Source organism: Neoarius graeffei, chromosome 18 (genome assembly GCF_027579695.1).
Source record: "Neoarius graeffei isolate fNeoGra1 chromosome 18, fNeoGra1.pri, whole genome shotgun sequence".
Classification (NCBI taxonomy): domain Eukaryota; kingdom Metazoa; phylum Chordata; class Actinopteri; order Siluriformes; family Ariidae; genus Neoarius; species Neoarius graeffei.
Genome location: NC_083586.1, coordinates 15,434,425 through 15,454,008, shown reverse-complemented (window position 1 = coordinate 15,454,008; position 19,584 = coordinate 15,434,425). Strand labels below are relative to the sequence as shown.

General features: G+C 41.7%; 1 protein-coding gene across 1 annotated transcript; it reads left to right on the top strand.

Annotated features, from left to right (window-relative positions):
- The first annotated feature begins 15,903 nt into the window (after positions 1-15,903).
- LOC132865717 (uncharacterized) lies at positions 15,904-18,823 on the top strand. The gene is made up of 3 exons (XM_060898249.1): positions 15,904-15,944; positions 17,160-18,210; positions 18,653-18,823. Exons 1-3 carry the CDS (start codon positions 15,904-15,906, stop codon positions 18,821-18,823), a joined length of 1,263 nt encoding a protein of 420 aa, XP_060754232.1.
- The last annotated feature ends 761 nt before the right edge of the window (positions 18,824-19,584 follow it).

The window sequence follows — 19,584 nt, the reverse complement described above, 5'->3', positions numbered from 1 at the left end:
AGTTATCTATGTATGAGAGGGTCATGTAAATCAGTGATGAAGCATTACATCACTGGTTTAGACTACACTACTATATGAAAGAATAGAGACATTATGTACTGTATTATGACATCACCCGTTAGGATCATAGTCTTATGAAAAGAAGAAAAACATACTCGTCAACATAACCTTCATTACACAGAGAGCAGAATGTGCACAGGATAAGCAGCTACAGATAATGGATGGATAGATGGACAGAATGTGCACATGAAGATAAATCTCAAGAATTTAACTAACCAAGACAAGTAGCAATCAAACCAGCTTGTACCAGCTTCAAGGGTGTACCCCACCTTTCGCCCATAGCTGGGATAGGCTCCAGTTTGCCTGCGACCCTGTAGAATAGGATGAAGCGGCTAGAGATAATGAGATGAGATGAGAACTGGAGAGCCATAACACAAACACAATGCTTAAGAGAGCCCAGATGATGAGAGCACATTGAAGAAGAACAACAACAACTTTATTTATAACACCTGCACTTAAGCACAGTGAAATTCCTCTCTGCATTTAACCCCTCTGAAACAGTGAACACACACACACACATACGCATGAGCAATGAGCACACACACATACCCAGAGCAGTGGGCAGCTATGCTACAGCACCCGGGGAGTAGTTGGGGGTTAGGTGCCTTGCTCAAGGACAATTCAGCCCATGGCTGCTCCATGTTAACCTAACCGCATGTCTTTGAACTGTGGGGGAAACCATGGCCTAATGGTTAGAGAAGCAGCTTTGGGACCAAAAGATCTCATTCTCATCTCATTATCTCTAGCCGCTTTATCCTTCTACAGGGTCGCAGGCAAGCTGGAGCCTATCCCAGCTGACTACGGGCGAAAGGCGGGGTACACCCTGGACAAGTCGCCAGGTCATCACAGGGCTGACACAGAGACACAGACAACCATTCACACTCACACCTACGGTCAATTTAGAGTCACCAGTTAACCTAACCTGCATGTCTTTGGACTGTGGGGGAAACCAGAGCACCCGGAGGAAACCCACGCGGACAACATGCAAACTCCACACAGAAAGGCCCTTGCCGGCCCCGGGGCTCGAACCCAGGACCTTCTTGCTGTGAGGCGACAGCGCTAACCACTACACCACCGTGCCGCCGGACCAAAAGATCACTGGTTCCATTCCTTGGACCAGCAGAAATGGCTGATGAGCCTTTGAGCAAGACACCTAACCTGCAACTGCTCCCCAGGGTATGTTGTACATCACTCTGGATAAGAGCATCTGCAAAATGCATGTAATGTAATGTGGGGAAAACTGGAGCACCTGGCAGAAACCCAGACAGACACAGGGAGAATATACAAACTCCACACAAAAAGGCCCCTCTGGGCTCGAACTCAGAATCTTCTTCCTGTGAGGCGACAGTGCTAACCACTACACCACCATGCCGCCCCAAGTCATAAACTCCAGTCATAAATGTTCGAATGTATTTGAGATCAGATTGCTAATGAGACAAGATCACTTTTGGCTTCTTGTTCAGTGTGTTATCTCATTTTATTATACACAGAGGTGGACAGTAACAAAGTACATTTACTTGAGTACTGTACTTCAGTCCACTTTTTGAGTATCTGTACTTTACTTGAGTATTAATTGTTTTTGGAAACTTACTACATTTGAAAGACAAATATCATACTTTTTACTCCACTACATTTCTATCAAGGTCCTTGTTACTCATTACTATGAAGTGGCTTTGAAAGTGGATTTTTTTTTCTTTTCTAAAGAAAACAAAAACATTTCTACTGTTTACATTTCATTGTAAACATTTCTACTGAGACAGCCTATCAGTCTTGACTAATCATGTTAAATAATACTGCAGAGAAATCATTGATCTTGATTTTATCCAGTCTATGGATGTGACCTGACCCTAGACTGAATAAAATCAAGATCAGTGATTTCTCCACAGTATTATTTAACATGATCAGTTGATGGCACAGTGGAAGGAAGCAGTTCTTTTGGGGAATGCATGCACTCATGGCTATAGCTAGAACCCATGTTTCAGTTTTCTGAAAGGAATAAAGAGTTGTTTTGTTTTAAATGTTTGCTTTGTTTGCCTAAAACGGAGCACATCACAGCAGGCCTGGCGCCATGGGAGGGCGAAAGGGGGCGTCGCCCCCTCGTGGCTACAGCCCCGCCCCCTCAACGGAGACTCATCTCATCTCATCTCATTATCTCTAGCCGCTTTATCCTTCTACAGGGTCGCAGGCAAGCTGGAGCCTATCCCAGCTGACTACGGGCGAAAGGCGGGGTACACCCTGGACAAGTCGCCAGGTCATCACAGGGCTGACACATAGACACAGACAACCATTCACACTCACATTCACACCTACGGTCAATTTAGAGTCACCAGTCAACCTAACCTGCATGTCTTTGGACTGTGGGGGAAACCGGAGCACCCGGAGGAAACCCACGCGGACACGGGGAGAACATGCAAACTCCACACAGAAAGGCCCTCGCCGGCCACGGGGCTCGAACCCGGACCTTCTTGCTGTGAGGCGACAGCGCTAACCACTACACCACCGTGCCGCCCCAACGGAGACTCAGATCACTTAATTGTTTTCTTATGAAAATATAATGTATTATAGACGTATTAATAATTTGCATTTTCAAATACGAAATATTAAGTTGTTGAGCATTGCACAAAAATACATTTCACATAAATCACTATTAAAACTGGCACGGTAGAACAAATCTGATTGGTTGTTATGATTCTTACGTTGCAATCGTAGAATTCAACTGTATTAAGGTAGGATTATTTCAAAAAGCCTGAATTTAATATTAACCCTGTTTTAGACATATGTATCAATCCTAACTGCTGGGGACTAGTTATTGTGGGTGTATGTGTGAAATGCTGACACAGCCGCGCACACACAGACCTGTGATAAGGACAAGGGGCGGGGTCGCGCTGGCGGGGGTTTTACATGCACACTTACAAGTGCACTGTCTCTGCAATATCCTGTAATATGTAGTCAGTTTACGGGAGTAGTCTTTCCCCCTCCGAATTAAACGAATTCAATCACAACATTGTGAATCCATTTTCTTTCTTTGTAGGCTAAGTTTATCTCCGTTTATGTTGGTGTATGTGTTCATATATGGTCCGCTTTGTGCGCAAATAGCGTAAGAATATGTGTCGTTGACGTCACCCCCCATGCAGCGGGGGTGAAAATTCATCACTTCAGAGTGCTTATTTTGTCCCCTACACGCCTAAACTGGGATCGCGGATTAAGTGGTTAGCGTTGACTCGGTGCGAGTCAGGAAGGCTATTACTGGTGCAGCCGCGGGGTCTGTTGATTTTTTTAAATTATGATTTTGGCCGCCGAGCCAAGTACCTTAGACTTGCATTGACGTTTTGTTTTCATGCCGCGGAGCTATTTGTATGTATTTTAAATGTAAAGGACTTGCCTGTAGGTTTGTGTGTGTTGTTTTATGTTTGGCATCTTTCCGGTTGTAACGCGTGTCTGTGAGAAAATCGGAGGGGAGGGTTAACAGGTGGGCACGGGTGTTGATAAAGCGCAACTGCCCTGGTAATATGTCACATGATTTTCCCGTACTAAAGCAACCTTCGGGGCCGTGGTTTTGTGGTTGGCGCAGTTAATTGTTTGAAACACGTTGTCAGACCGCCATCACTACTACAGACTATATGAAAAATATTTGCCCTCTTGCGATTTCTAATTGCCCCCTTAGTAAACTGTTCCTGGTGCCGGGCCTGCATCACAGCCTACAAAAACTTGCCATCTGACCTGCAGAAACATATTGAGGCATGTAAACATTTTATTCCAAGAGAAAGCTTGCAATGAAGTTGTCTGTGCTTTTAGAGCTAGCGATAACGTTGCAATAGCTGTGCAGTCTGGTTAGTCAAATGAATTTCTATGGATTTGCTTACTGAGTTGCCATAGCCTTGTCCATGACTAACATTAACACAGAGACTCAGATTGTTTTGCAGGTCAAGGGGCCCACAGGGCCCCTCCTGGGAAAAAACAGGGGCCCCATTTCTACAATGGGGGGCCCAGTGATTATCCTTCAGTTGAAGCGAACCTAGTGAGCGAAGCGAGCCCAATGAACAGCTGGGGCAGCCCAGGGGCTGTTTTTTTCTTCTCAATTCTGTTTTTTTTTTTTTGGTATTAGAAGCCATATGAAGCAATGTAGATGACAAAAATCAATGCTTCAACCATATATATTGAGATATTGTTTAATCAGTGGCAATATTTTGGAATTCAACCACAGGCCACTATATATCACATCTATATTATCTCCTCCTTGTAAATTATAGCACAAGAATGGGTTTGTTTTTTTTGCATGTTGTGACGGTCTAATTCTGCTTGTCTCTAATCATCTCTACTTCTAATTTCAGAGAATCAGATGGGATGCTGAATCTTCAATCTTGGGTTCAAATTCAGGCTATGAAGTTTGAAAATTAATAATGTCTGATACTAATGATACAAAATGTCGCGTTATTAACGCGTTAGCTTGACTCAATTTTAACGGCGATCATTTTTTTTATCGCGAGATTAACGCTCTGTGGCATGATGTAGGTTTTTCATTAGCTTTTGAAACTGCCAGGAACTTGGAATAGAGACTTTGGTTAGAAAACCGAAAGCAGCACCAATACTGTACTGCCACGCCCCGCACAGCCAGAGTCCTCTGCCCTCCTCCCCCAAAGAACCAGCGCGGGCAGGGCACGCTAGTAGAGATGGGATTTATGGCTCTTTGATGGGATCCGCATTTTTGTGATCCGTTCTTTGAAAAGAGCCGTTCAAAAGACTGGCTAATTTGGCTCTTTTTAAATATTTATTCAGTTTTAAGAAGACAGCGTCTAAAGAAGCCAGATCCCTCTGAACTGTAAACTCAATGCTATCCCAGAAATCCTTCCTGTAATATGCAAATTTGGCCGCCTCTGATTGGACAGCGCGACGCATCAACAGGCAGAAAGTGTAAAAGTACAAAATGTGTTAAGTGAGCTGAAACAGTAAAGATCAGATTCAATGCAATATTTATCAACGAACAACTTAAACTTAATATAATAGTGTACTTTATATTATAATCAAGCATGTCAAGCCTACCGTCACTGTGTACCCTCTCTCTCTTTAGTTGTAGACTAACTCAAACAGTAGATCATTTCACTCATGGTTCTCTTGCTAGCCCCGCGCCGGTGCTCGGCTTAGGTTTCACTTTGCGGTGGCTGTGTCAAGACGTGTTATACTTTGCAATAATAAAAAAAAAAAACATTGGTGCAAAGCAAGCCCATTCACTTTTTTATGCTGATAAGAGAATTACAATGGTTTTTTATGTGACAAAAATGTGCGGTTAAATTCCGATTAATCGCGAGTTAACTATGACAGTCGTAACATTAATCGCGATTAAATATTTTAATCGTTTGACAGCACTAATATGTATATCTATGATTGTTCTGCATGCTGTTCAGTATTTTGTGATGATAGAAAATAAAATAATTGAACTCAATCTCTGAACATTTCTTTAATGTTTAATAACCATAGTAACAACTTATACAAGTAATGATCAGATCATCTGACATCATCTTAGTTTTGATTGATTCAATTTCTGGTGTGTTGCTGCCTGCAGTACACTGTACAACCAATTTCAACCATTATTGGTAAATTTTTTTTTTTTTTGGAATCCACATGATCCATAACACCATCCCACTCAGATTCCTCAATAATACTGAACTTCTATGAGATATACACCAGATTCTTTATCATAAAAAAATTCTCTCAACATGATCACTGACAAATTGTCAATGAAACCCTGAAACTTCTGGACTAGATATAATAATGATAATATAATACACTCTAAATTCTTTGTGCTAACAAAGAGAAAATCTCACAACATCAATGAGTTTTTTGACAAACTGTCAGTGGAACACTGAAACTTCCAGACTAGATATAATATAAAAATAATACACTCTAAATTCTTTGTGCTAAAAACATTGATTCTCTCAACTGTACATCAATGACAAACAGTGTGAACAGTCAATGAAACTTTGAAAAATCTAGACTAGAATAATATAGGACGCTGATGGAATAGTCTCTTGACTCAAGTCAGACAGAGTGAATATACAATCACATAATGCAACGGCTTGTACAGTTTTTTTTTTTACGTTTTGCCTGTGAAAATGTATCTATTTTTCTTGGCTCTCCAAATCTGAATGGCCTTTCCGAAATCCATTTCTTCCAAAGGCTGCCCACAAATGTTGATTCGCATGAGCTGGTCACATCTCTCTGCAGTGATATTAGATCTTTTCGCAGTTGTGATATAGTTCTGTACGCTGAAAGAGCGTTCGCAGTCTGCAGAATGTATTGGGCAAGACAATGCTAGGGCCATCAGTTTGATCAGATTTGGAAAGCTTTCACGATGAAACATCATAATGAGAGACCAAAGGGCTTTGATGTTGTCTCTTGGATACATTTAATTCAGAACAATCCTCTTGACTAAGTCCCACTCATCTCTGGTGGCTTGTGCATCAATGATGGCCTCATATGTCTTCACACGTTGGACACCATCATCTTTCCACATATGTGTTTTGGGCTTACCAAAATGCTCTATCAATATTTCAATCTTCTCATTGCCCCATGATGCCAGTTCATCAGAACTGAGGAAAGATATAGGTCTGAGTCCTAAGACCCGCAGAGAATCAATGACATCCAGTTGAGGAAATCTGTCATTCAGATTGGTGATCAGTTTCTCCACAAAATTCACCCTAAGATTGCTGGGTGGAGCAGCAACAGTTATATGCATTTCTTTGTAAGTTTTTGAAGCTTTATCGAAATCATCTTCAAATTGCTTCAAATAACTGGATTCTGGCACCTCTTCATTTCTCAGCTTTTCCAGTGACCCTAAGTATGTCGCAATATGAACTTTCATCATAGATGGGTCGAGATCTCGCTTCTGCATCTGTTGAGAGAGGGGCAAGGACATCAAGCATCATTGATGTGAGGTATACGAACTTGTATGAGGCTACCTTTCACCCTATGCCTTCCCCTTTAGGATCCTATTGTTTCCTAATGCTGTCAAAATACATTATAAGGGCAGGCAGAGATTTGTAAATGTTACTGAATGCCTCGAAGAAGGACAGCCATCTGACTTGGTGGATTTCTTTCACCTTTAGAATTGGTGCATCCAGAATTTTCTGAACATTTTCCAGGTTGGCGGCACGGTGGTGTAGTGGTTAGCGCTGTCGCCTCACAGCAAGAAGGTCCTGGGTTCGAGCCCCGGGGCCGGCGAGGGCCTTTCTGTGCGGAGTTTGCATGTTCTCCCCGTGTCCGCGTGGGTTTCCTCCGGGTGCTCCGGTTTCCCCCACAGTCCAAAGACATGCAGGTTAGGTTAACTGGTGACTCTAAATTGACCGTAGGTGTGAATGTGAGTGTGAATGGTTGTCTGTGTCTATGTGTCAGCCTGTGATGACCTGGCGACTTGTCCAGGGTGTACCCCGCCTTTCGCCCGTAGTCAGCTGGGATAGGCTCCAGCTTGCCTGCGACCCTGTAGAAGGATAAAGCGGCTAGAGATAATGTGATGTGATGTGTGATTTTCCAGGTTCTGAGTTCTTTGAGAACTCTTATGGAAATAATAAAACAGGTCGGTTAGAGTCTGCTGAAAATCCTTCAGTACTGGAAACCCATCTGATGCCTGACTGGTCACCAACGCCACTCTATGAGCTGAACAATGGATGTTGATGATATGTGGGTTCAGCTGCAGAAATTGACCTGTGACCCCTTTGTCCTTGCCTGTCATCACTGTCGCACCATCAGTTCCAAGCCCACTGACTTTGGACAAATCCACACCACGTTCTTCCAAATGCTTGAAAATTGCCTTGGAGACTGCAACTCCAGTACCTTCCTCGATTTTCAAATCTGTCAGGTACAGAGACTCAGGTTCAGGGAAAACATTACCATTGATGACTCTGGCCCAGATAGCCAATTTTTTGTGCAGTGCTATGTCTGTACTCTCATCACACATGATAGAGATACAAGTAGCTTCCTTCAGCTTGCTGTTGGTCTCTTCAACAAGGCACTCATTGATAGCATCAAGGAACTCATTTGCAGCATAGGTAGTATCAAACTTCGTTGATTCTCCAGCTGTGAGATAGCTGATGCTATCAGCTTTCACGTTCCTGAATAGGTTGATAAGAGACGGGTATTCGACTAAAGGCAAATGCTCCTTTGCTATGTAGTAGACAGCTTTCATGGCGGTTGTCACAGCGGCAGTCTCATTATCAACTGACTTACTGAAAGCTCTCTCTATGGAGGTTTGCATGACCAACCCCTGCATCACTAGTTTATGGTCTGGGTGTTCAACGTGCCTTGTCATAGTACTGGTACGAAAATTATCTGTGCCGAGGGCCATCGCATTATCTTTTTTGGCAGTTTCACACAGGTGACAATACATCAAGTTAAGTTCTTTATCATATCTAAACCAAGGCCACTGCTTCATCCAGTCATAATGGAATTTCTTCAATGCTTTACTCCGCTTAAGCTTCTTTGTTTCCGATGATGCACTCTGACTCATAGTTCTAGTTCCAACTGGAGGGTCATTAGATGTTTGGGGCTCAGAATGTTCATGTTGTTCTTGGTCACCCTTCCCTGTGAAGTAATAACCAACATGATGTTAGCCAATAAACCATGTTATTCATTTATTTATTCATTTATTTATCATTAATTTATTTTATTAACTTGTTTTCAGTTTGGTGTAGGTCTATAGTAGTAGTAGTAGTAGTATGGATAGTAGTCACCAGTGGTAAGTGGTAGTGGCAGTGGTAGTAGTAGTAGTAGTGGTTGCTGTTGTAGTAGTTGATGTTGCAGTAGTAGTTGTTGTTGTAAATCTAGTATGACTAATTACCTTGGGTATCAGGGGTATCAGTTTTTTCAGGTGAATGTACTCTCTTTCTGCCGAAGAATGACAAAATAGATGTATTTGTCTTTTTTTTCTTATCCATGTTTTCTTGTCTCTTTCGAATATTCATACATAGACCGTAAGACGCCACCTAGCGAAAGACTTGGATCAGGTTTTACTCGCTTGGGACGCTACAAACGTGGCGGCGTAAATACACGAACAGGTCCGAACGGGTCCGACATATATTCAATATGGTGGTGGTCAAAACAAATTCATCCGATGCTGAAATCTGTTGAATATCCAGATAATTATGTTGGAAGTTGCATATTTGTGCAAGATTTTTGATATTGAGACCATGAAGTCAAGTAATATGCCACGAAACGTTCCAAATAGGGTATAAAATGCTCGCGTCCATATTGGCCCCTGCCCCTCTCGACAATGCGTTCATTATTCGAAATAGTGCATCTTAGACGCAGGCGCGCCAACAATCTGAGTCTCTGTTAACACATAGCTAGTTAACTTCGACACTGTTAGTTAGCATGTAAACACGGAGTTACACGAACATGAATAACATTAACTTATCGGAAGTCTTTTCAGAAATGTTTTGGCATAATTTTGCCAAAAATCCTGTTAGGTTAGCTAAAGTTGCATAGCAAAGTGTGCATTAGCAGCAGTGATTGTGAATATTTAAAGATATAACTCAAATCAGTTTACATCATCCAGAGAGTGCATTAGCAGTGACAATGACTAATATTTACGAAAATAACTTAAAATCCCCTCTGAAATCCTGTCAGATTAGCTCATGTTAGCTCCTATTTCAAGTCAAGTCAAGTCAACTTTATTGTCAAATATGCTATACATGCTCGACATATGATGAAATTTCAGTCCTCTCTGACCCACGGTGCAAACAGGCAATGCAATAAATAAAAATAGAATAATTGAAAAAACAAACAATATAAACAGTATAAACACTCTAGATAAGAACTAGACATAGACTAAACACTCATATATACATACATACATACACACACATACATTTTATATATATATATATATATATATATATATATATATATATATATATATATATATATTAATGCTGTCAAGCGATTAAAATATTTAATCGCGATTAATGTCGCGACTGTCATAGTTAACTCGCGATTAATCGCAATTTAATCGCACATTTTTGTCACATGAAAAAACATTGTAATTCTCTTATCAGCATAAAAAAGTGAATGGGCTTGCTCACCGTTCGAACTACGGGGGTACACGGGGGATCCGAGATCCCCTGAAACAGACATGAGATCCCTTGAAAACATGATTTGGGAAATGTTGGAGGGTCTCTAAAATATTGGCAAAATGATGTTTATTGACATAGCAATCGTGTGTAACGGGAAGCATTTGCATATCCGAAGTGAGCGTGCGATGGAGAGCCGCGCTCTGAGACAAGCGCAAGCACCCCCCCAAGGGAAAATAAGGGACCCCCACCCCGAAAATATTGGCATAGTTCGAACACTGGTTGTACCAATGTTTTTTTTTTTATTGCAGAGCATAACACGTCTTGTCACAGCCACTGCAAAGTGGGGCTGGAGCCGCCGATGGGAAAACGAAACCTAAGCCGAGCACCGTGGCTCTTCGGGGGAAGGCAGAGGACTCTGGCTGTGCGGGGCGTGGCATCATGTCACAGAGCGTTAATCTCGTGATAAAAAAATTATCGCCGTTAAAATTGAGTCAAGTTAACGCATTAATAACGCAACATTTTTGACAGCACTAATATGTGTGTGTGTATATATATATATATATATATATATATATATATATATATATATATATATATATATATATATAAAAAAAACATACACACACACACGTAAATTGGTGCAAATAAACAAACAGTCAAGGGCACTTGAGGTATAGCAGGTAAACATGAAATAAGCAGTATAAACAAACGAGCAGCTGTTAAGGTGAGGTAGTGCGGAATAGTGCAAATGAGCGAGGTAAAGTGAGATGTGCGGTCCCTGAGTTCAGTGTGTTAATGAACAATGAGATGTATGTGTGTGTGTGTGTGTGTGTGTGTGTGTTTGGGGGGGGGGACTGTGAGGATGACATGTCAGATGCTGAAGGGGGGGCAGGGGGGTGTGCGAGCAGAATCTGTGGCAGGGGGCAGAGGGGGGAGGAGGGGCAGAACAAGGAGGGAGTTGAGCCTCCTGACCGCCTGGTGAAAGAAACTGTTCTTGAGCCTGCTGGTTTTGGCCCGGAGACTCCGCAATCTCCTCCCCGACGGCAGCAGGCTGAAGACGCTGTGAGATGGGTGGGTGGGGTCACCTGCAATCCTGATGGCTTTGCAGGTGAGGCGGGAGTTATAAATATCCATTAGAGAAGGGAGAGAGACACCAATGTGACTTTAAAAATCCTCTCAGAAATCATGTAAAGTAAGGTAATAGTCATGAGTCATGTTGTTCAGCTGGGTAGCATGAAGTGAATATTATGAATATTACTTAAAATTCCTGTCAGAAATCCTGTCAGGTTATCTTATATTGTATTAGATATCTGGCTCATATATATATAGTGTAAATGAGTACACCCCCTTTGAAAAGTAACATTTTAAACAATATTTCAATGAACACAAACAATTTCCAAAATGTTGACAAGACAAAGTTTAATATAACATCTGTTTAACTTATAACAGGAAAAAGTAAGGTTAATAATATAACTTAGATTACACATTTTTCAGTTTTACTTCAAATTAGGGTGGTGCGAAAATTAGTACACCCCACAACAAAAAACTACTACATCTAGTACTTTGTATGGCCTCCATGATTTTTAATGACAGCACCAAGTCTTCTTTTAGTGACTGGATGCTGGAAAGAGAGTGATGCTCAACTTGTCTCTTCAGAATTCCCCATAGGTGTTCAATTGGGTTCAGATCAGGAGACATACTTGGCCACTGAATCACTTTCACCCTGTTCTTCTTCAGAAATCCAAGTGGCCTTAGATGTGTGTTTAGTTATGTTGGAAAAGTGCACGACAACCAAGGGCACGGAGTGATGGTAGCATCTTCTCTTTCAGTATAGAGCGATACATCTTTGAATTCATGATGCCATCAATGAAATGCAGCTCTGCGACACCAGCAGCACTCATGCAGCCCCACATAAGGACACTGCCACCACCATGTTTCACTGTAGGCACCAGGCATTTTTCTTTGTAATCCTCACCTTTACGACGCCATACAGTTTTGAAGCCATCAGTTCCAAAAACATTTATCTTGGTCTCATCACTCCAGAGTATGGAGTCCCAGTAGTCTTCATCTTTGTCAGCATGGGCCCTGGCAAACTCTAGGCGGGCTTTTTTGTGCCTGGGCTTTAGGAGAGGCTTCTTTCATGGACGGCATCCATGCATGCCATTCCTCTGCAGTGTACGCCATATTGTGTCACGGGAAATAGTCATCCTAATTTGGTTTTCTACTTCTTTAGATAACTGCAGTGAACTTGCATGCCGATTTTCTTCAACCTTTCTCATCAGAAGACGCTCCTGTCGAGGTGTTAACTTCTGTGGACGACCTGGACGTCTCCGTGAGATGGTTGCAGTTCCATCTTTCTTAAATTTTTGTACAGCTTTTGGTACAGTATTCTGACTGATAAGTAAAGCTTTGCTGATCTTCTTGTAGCCTTCACCTTTGTAGTGTAAAGAAATTATTTTCTTTGGGGAATTCTGAAGAGACAAGTTGAGCATCTCTCCATCCAGCATCCAGTCACTAAAAGAGGTCATTGTTGAAGAATGGAAAAAGATTGATGTTGCAAAAATGTCGTCAACTTGTTCATTCCATGCCTAGAAGACTTGGTGCTGTCATTAAAAATCATGGAGGCCATACAAAGTACTAGATGTAGTAGTTTTTGTTGTGGGGTGTACTCATTTTTGCACCAGCCTTATTTGAGTAAAACTGAAAAAATGTGTAATCTAAGTTATATTATTAACCTTACTTTTTCCTGTTATAAGTTAAACAGATGTTATATTAAACTTTGTCTTGTCAACATTTTGGAAATTGTTTGTGTTCATTGAGATATTGTTTAAAATGTTACTTTTCAAAGAGGGTGTACTCATTTACGTTGATATATATTCAATCCTCTGAGACATCTAGTCACATTAGCTTATTGTAACTGTAACTGGTTAGCACTAGCACTGAGAGATTATCTTTGCATTAGCAGCTAGGATTATAAACATTAATAAGCAAAGTTTATGTAAGAAATCCTGTCAGGTTAATTCACATAAGGTAGCTTGCTAGTGTTAGCAGTAAAGATTATGGACATTTATGAATAAGACTTCAAATTCCTTTCAGAAATCCTGTCAGGTTAGTTACAGCTAGCATTATCATTTACTATTATGAATGTTTATGGATTTTGCATTCAGAAATCCTGTCAGGTTTGCTAATGGTAGCCAGAAAGATGACAAAATAATTAAACATGACTGTATATTCACCAATACACCTTAAATCGTGTTTTAGGCTCGGTATCATCGGAAATTGTACGTAATATATAAAACATGAATTGAAGCCTACAGTATTGCACTTCCTTTATTAACCAGCAGGTGGAGGCATTGATCAGTTCCAGCTCCAGAACCACTGAACTCTATATAAAATCTGGAGAGCTCATAGCCTATTCCCCACTGTAGAGACGAGTGAAGCCATCTGGCCGCCATCTTACCACTCGCATCGCGTGAATTTGGTTAACGTGTTAAACCGTCGCATCCGATCAAATTTGCCCCAAGAAAAGTATCTCCTGACTTTTTTCTTTTATTACTTCCTCTAATTTTCTCAACTTTACCCCATTCCTTAAATATCTTTATAGCGCTTCACTGTTATGTCTTTTCCTTTTCCAGTTCAGTCTCTGATCTTTTTTTTAACAGCTCTTTTACTACTATAATTATTTTTACGGAGATTATTTCAGTTTTTCTCTTATACAGTGTATCTTTCTCTATCTATCTATTATTATTATTATTATTATTATTATTATTATTATTATGACCCCGATTCCAAAAAAGTTGGGACAAAGTACAAATTGTAAATAAAAACGGAATACAATGATTTCAAAATTCCATATTTTATTCAGAATAGAACATAGATGACATATCAAATGTTTAAACTGAGAAAATGTATCATTTAAAGAGAAAAATTAGGTGATTTTAAATTTCATGACAACAACACATCTCAAAAAAGTTGGGACAAAGCCATGTTTACCACTGTGAGACATCCCCTTTTCTCTTTACAACAGTCTGTAAACGTCTGGGGACTGAGGAGACAAGTTGCTCAAGTTTAGGGATAGGAATGTTAACCCATTCTTGTCTAATGTAGGATTCTAGTTGCTCAACTGTCTTAGGTCTTTTTTGTCGTATCTTCCGTTTTATGATGCGCCAAATGTTTTCTATGGGTGAAAGATCTGGACTGCAGGCTGGCCAGTTCAGTACCCGGACCCTTCTTCTACGCAGCCATGATGCTGTAATTGATGCAGTATGTGGTTTGGCATTGTCATATTGGAAAATGTAAGGTCTTCCCTGAAAGAGACGTCATCTGGATGGGAGCATATGTTGCTCTCGAACCTGGATATACCTTTCAGCATTGATGGTGTCTTTCCAGATGTGTAAGCTGCCCATGCCACACGCACTAATGCAACCCCATACCATCAGAGATGCAGGCTCCTGAACTGAGCACTGATAACAACTTGGGTCGTCCTTCTCCTCTTTAGTCCGAATGACACGGCGTCTCTGATTTCCATAAAGAACTTAAAATTTTGATTCGTCTGACCACAGAACAGTTTTCCACTTTGCCACAGTCCATTTTAAATGAGCCTTGGCCCAGAGAAGACGTCTGCGCTTCTGGATCATGTTTAGATACGGCTTCTTCTTTGAGCTATAGAGTTTTGGCTGGCAACGGCGGATGGCACGGTGAATTATGTTCACAGATAATGTTTTCTGGAAATATTCCTGAGCCCATTTTGTGATTTCCAATACAGAAGCATGCCTGTATGTGATGCAGTGCCATCTAAGGGCCCGAAGATCACGGGCACCCAGTATGGTTTTCTGGCCTTGACCCTTACGCACAGAGATTCTTCCAGATTCTCTGAATCTGTTGATGATATTATGCACTGTAGATGATGATATGTTCAAACTCTTTGCAATTTTACACTGTCGAACTCCTTTCTGATATTGCTCCACTATTTGTCGGCGCAGAATTAGGGGGATTGGTGATCCTCTTCCCATCTTTACTTCTGAGAGCTGCTGCCACTCCAAGATGCTCTTTTTATACCCAGTCATGTTAATGACCTATTGCCAATTGACCTAATAAGTTGCAATTTGGTCCTCCAGCTGTTCCTTTTTTGTACCTTTAACTTTTCCAGCCTCTTATTGCCCCTGTCCCAACTTTTTTGAGATGTGTTGCTGTCATGAAATTTCAAATGAGCCAGTATTTTGCATGAAATTTCAAAATGTCTCACTTTCAACATTTCATATGTTGTCTATGTTCTATTATGAATACAATATCAGTTTTTGAGATTTGTAAATTATTGCGTTCTGTTTTTATTTACAATTTGTACTTTGTCCCAACTTTTTTGGAATCGGGGTTGTATTATTATTATTATTATTATTATTATTATTATTATTATTATTGTACCAACATAAAGGCTGTACAATACTTCCTTTCTATTTAGGACAATTGTTGAAACAGGATTATTTTTTCTCATGTTATTTGCCATTTTCACTTCATTCTCACAGTCATGTCTTAACAGTATTTATTGGTCACATAATTCACTGTCATTTTAGACACAAACAATTCAATTTTGATGCTTTTTCTTTTTAAGACCATGTATTGTTTAGCAAATGGGGTAACCTTTAATGTGGTAAACAAATGCAATGAAAAATACAAGTTGGCAATGTGACAAACAAATGCAACTTTTATATGAATTATGAATGATGGATGTATTGGAAAATGAAATCATTGACATCTATTCAATTGTCAGTGAAATATAAACATGATAAACTTCTTTGTGTGTTGGGTGGCTTTGCCACAGGGGTAAGTGACATGTAGTTCTGTAGCTGTAGCTGTAGCTTAGTGCTATAGCTTAGTTATAGTTGGCTGTTTCCAGCATAAATCAACTCTGCCACATCCACTTTGCCACAACCACTGGCTAGCTCTCACCAGCGAACAGAGGAGCAGCTTTTGCATCAGTCTCCCCCTGCCAGTCAGAACCTCTCCTTACCCAAGACTCCTACATGGCCTCCTTGTGGCCAACCCGGTAACTTGGGACTCAAAACCCAAGGCTGACTATCTAGGGGATCTTGGAGCAACGAGCGGCCCCAGAGGTGTGGTAGGCATGACCCACCGGCGTGTGGACACGCTCTGCCACCCACCAACACTCGTCCCAGCTATGGGTTAAATAGTCGAGGTAGATCACTACCTCAGGCGTATAAGAGTGCAACTCTGTCCATCGACAAGAGGGCGCCTTTTGGATGTCACAGTAGTGGCCAGTGATCAGAAACAGGGAGTCCTGGGATCTGTGCAACTTGTCATCTCTGGTCATAGACAGGGATGACGAAGCCGAAGGGTGGAGGTGGAATGCCAGTACACTGACTACCCTACAACAGCCACTGGACTACGAGAAGGACAACTCATATGACAAACCATACTGCAGGAGCTGCGCCTGCAGTTATTATAGCAACAGAAAGACCATGATGGCGGACAGAAGTAACACTAGGGTTAGAGCCCCTAATATAGCTCCCACCATAGACCGAGATTCAATAGGATCTCATGATGACTTGTCCCCAAACCCGCAAGGAAGGAACAAGCCTGACATAGGTACCTGTATGGGGAGAAGACTTGTCAATTGCAGGAACATCACAACAATATCAACACTTAATGTCAGAACCATAAAAGAAGCAAGATGTAGAGAGGAGTTGGCAACCAACCTGAGTGTAGCAGTTCGTATGGGTGGGTGGAGCACAGAGGGACGGCAGGCCAGAACTGAGTTCACAAAACTCCTTTTATTTTCACTTTTCAGTGTCAATTTCACTCTCTCAGCCACACACGCATGCACACACTCCAGTCGTCTGGTTGGGGAGAGAGCTCTCTCTGCTCTCGCTCTCTCCCCTTAAATAGGGCGCGGTCACTGGGGAAGACACACAAACACATTAATTAACCTCAGGTGCAGTGATTCTGCCACTTACCTTCCCTGACTCTGCCCTCCGGTCACAGACCAATGCTTGACCATGCCCCCGCTGCCACACTGAGCTTGTACGGAATTGATGTTCTGGGAATCCAGGAACACCGCATTGTGCATGAGGAAGCGGTCATCAATGGCAGCATGCTCATAACAACATCCGCAACTAGAAACCAAGCTGGAGCTGCTGTAGGAGGAGTAGGGATTCTGCTCAGCTCTAAAGCAAGCAGTTCACTGGCAAAAGTTACACCAAACACAGAGCGGATATTTACAGCAAGCTTTCAAGGGCATCCAGCAACAGCCATCATTGTCACCTACTGTCCAACCAACACGGCAGATGAAGACATAGTGAAAGCCCACTATGATGACCTGGTGAGGGCCATTGAAGCCATTCCAGATCACAACCTACTGCTGGTTGTAGGGGACTTCAATGCAAGAATAAGACCAGAGGATGACAAATTCACATTCCATAAAGAAACAAATAGGAATGGTAGACAGCTGCTGGACCTGGCAAGCGAGAAGGATCTAGTCATTTCTAGCACCTACTTCCGCAAGAAAGCAGGAAAGCTCTGGACCTTTATCAGCCCAGGAGGCATCAAGTATCAGCTAAGTCTAAATGTGCTAATACGTAGAAAGTGGCACAACAGCATGCTAAATGTGGAGGCATACAACTCCTTTGCAAGTGTTGGCTCGGACCACAGAATCGTATCTGCCAGGGTGAGACTCAGCTTGCGGAAAAAGAAAGCAGAGCCAAGAAAAAGACAGTATGACTGGAACTTGTTTAAGAGCAGAAGAGACATACAGGAGCTGTATACAATTGCAGTACATAACAGGTTTCAACCAATACAGGAACTAGATGAATCTGCTACAGGCAGGTACGAGAGGTTCATCAAAGCCACTGAGGCAGCAGAGAAGGTGGTCCCAATTAGGAAGAGGGAACGAAAGACAAGGCACTCAGAGGACTCAAGGGTGACACATGCTAAAGACAAGTTGAATAGGGCGTATGAACGATACAAGGAGGACACAACTGTAGAGAACAGACAAGAGTACAGTCAGGCCAAAAAGAAGTTGAAGGAAACCTACATAGCAGTCGAGGAAGATCTCAGCAACAACATCAGAGAGGTAAAGAAGGCTCATGTGAATTGTAAGCATGGACAGAGCTGGAAACTCATAAACAACATCACTGACAGAAAGACAACTAGGAAGGGTCAGCTGGAAGGAAGTACATAAGAAGAAAGGATTGAGAACTGGTACAATCACTTCAAAACTCTTCTTGGAAATCCCCCTAGCATTACAGAGGAGGATGAGGAAATTCATACTGTGTTTGAGGATCTCAAGATAAAGGAGGGTCAATTCGATCAGGGGGAATATGAGAAAGCAAAGAAATCCTTGGTTGAAGGAAAGGCCAGTGGGGAAGATGGGATACCACCAGAAGTTCTGAAGAGATGTGAAGGGTGAGACAAAATCATCCTAGACTTCTGCAACAGGGCACTGATGAGGGGGGAAAGCCTGAGCAGTGGTCCCTGTTAAACATCGTTCCTATACCCAAATCTGGTTATCTCAGACTGGGGAGCAACTACAGGGGCATCAGCCTGAGCTCACTAGTAGCCAAAATCTTCAACAGGATGCTGCTAAACAGAATAAGGCCAGCTGTGGAAGAACATCTGAGACAATCAAAATGGGTTCAGAGAAGGAAGATCGACTGTCAGACACATACTCGCTCTACGCAGACTGATCGAGGGCATAAAGAGTCACAATTTACCTGCCATAATCACCTTCATAGACTTTAAGAAGGAATTTGACACCATCCATAGGAACAAGATGCTGAAGATCCTGAAGGCCTACGGCATCCCGGAGCTAACCGTTAGCGCCATAGGCAGGCTGTACGAGGGCACCAGGGCTAAAGAGACACTGGTCTACAAGCTGATGGCATGGGGAAGGCTATGCAGGACAGGAGCTTCTGGGCTGCCAAGATGGTTGGGGTGGCAGAGGAGGACTGGCACCTGACATAAATGAAAAAAAAAAAATGATAAACTTCTCCCATTCACTTTGTACAGGAAATCATATATCAGATGCCATCCAGGAAATAAGTCATCGACTGGGAAATATGATCAACCCTGATTTGAAAGTACTTATCAATATAATTGCACTCAATTTAAACTAAAATCATGTAGTTAAAACAATCATGCCCATTTTGTCAATTTGTGCAAGTGGGTGTGACGTGTAGATGATCTACAGTGTCTTGCAAAAGTATTCTTCCCACTTAGTGTTTGTCCTGTTTTGTTGCATTACAAGCTGGAATTAAAATGGATTTTTTGGGGGGTTAGCACCATTTGATTTATACAACATTCTGACCACTTTAAAGGTGAAAATTGTTGTTTTATTGTGACACAAACAATAATTAAAATGAAAAAAAAAAAACAGAAATCTGGAGTGTGCATAGATATACACACACACACACACACACACACACACACACACACAAAAAAAAGTAAA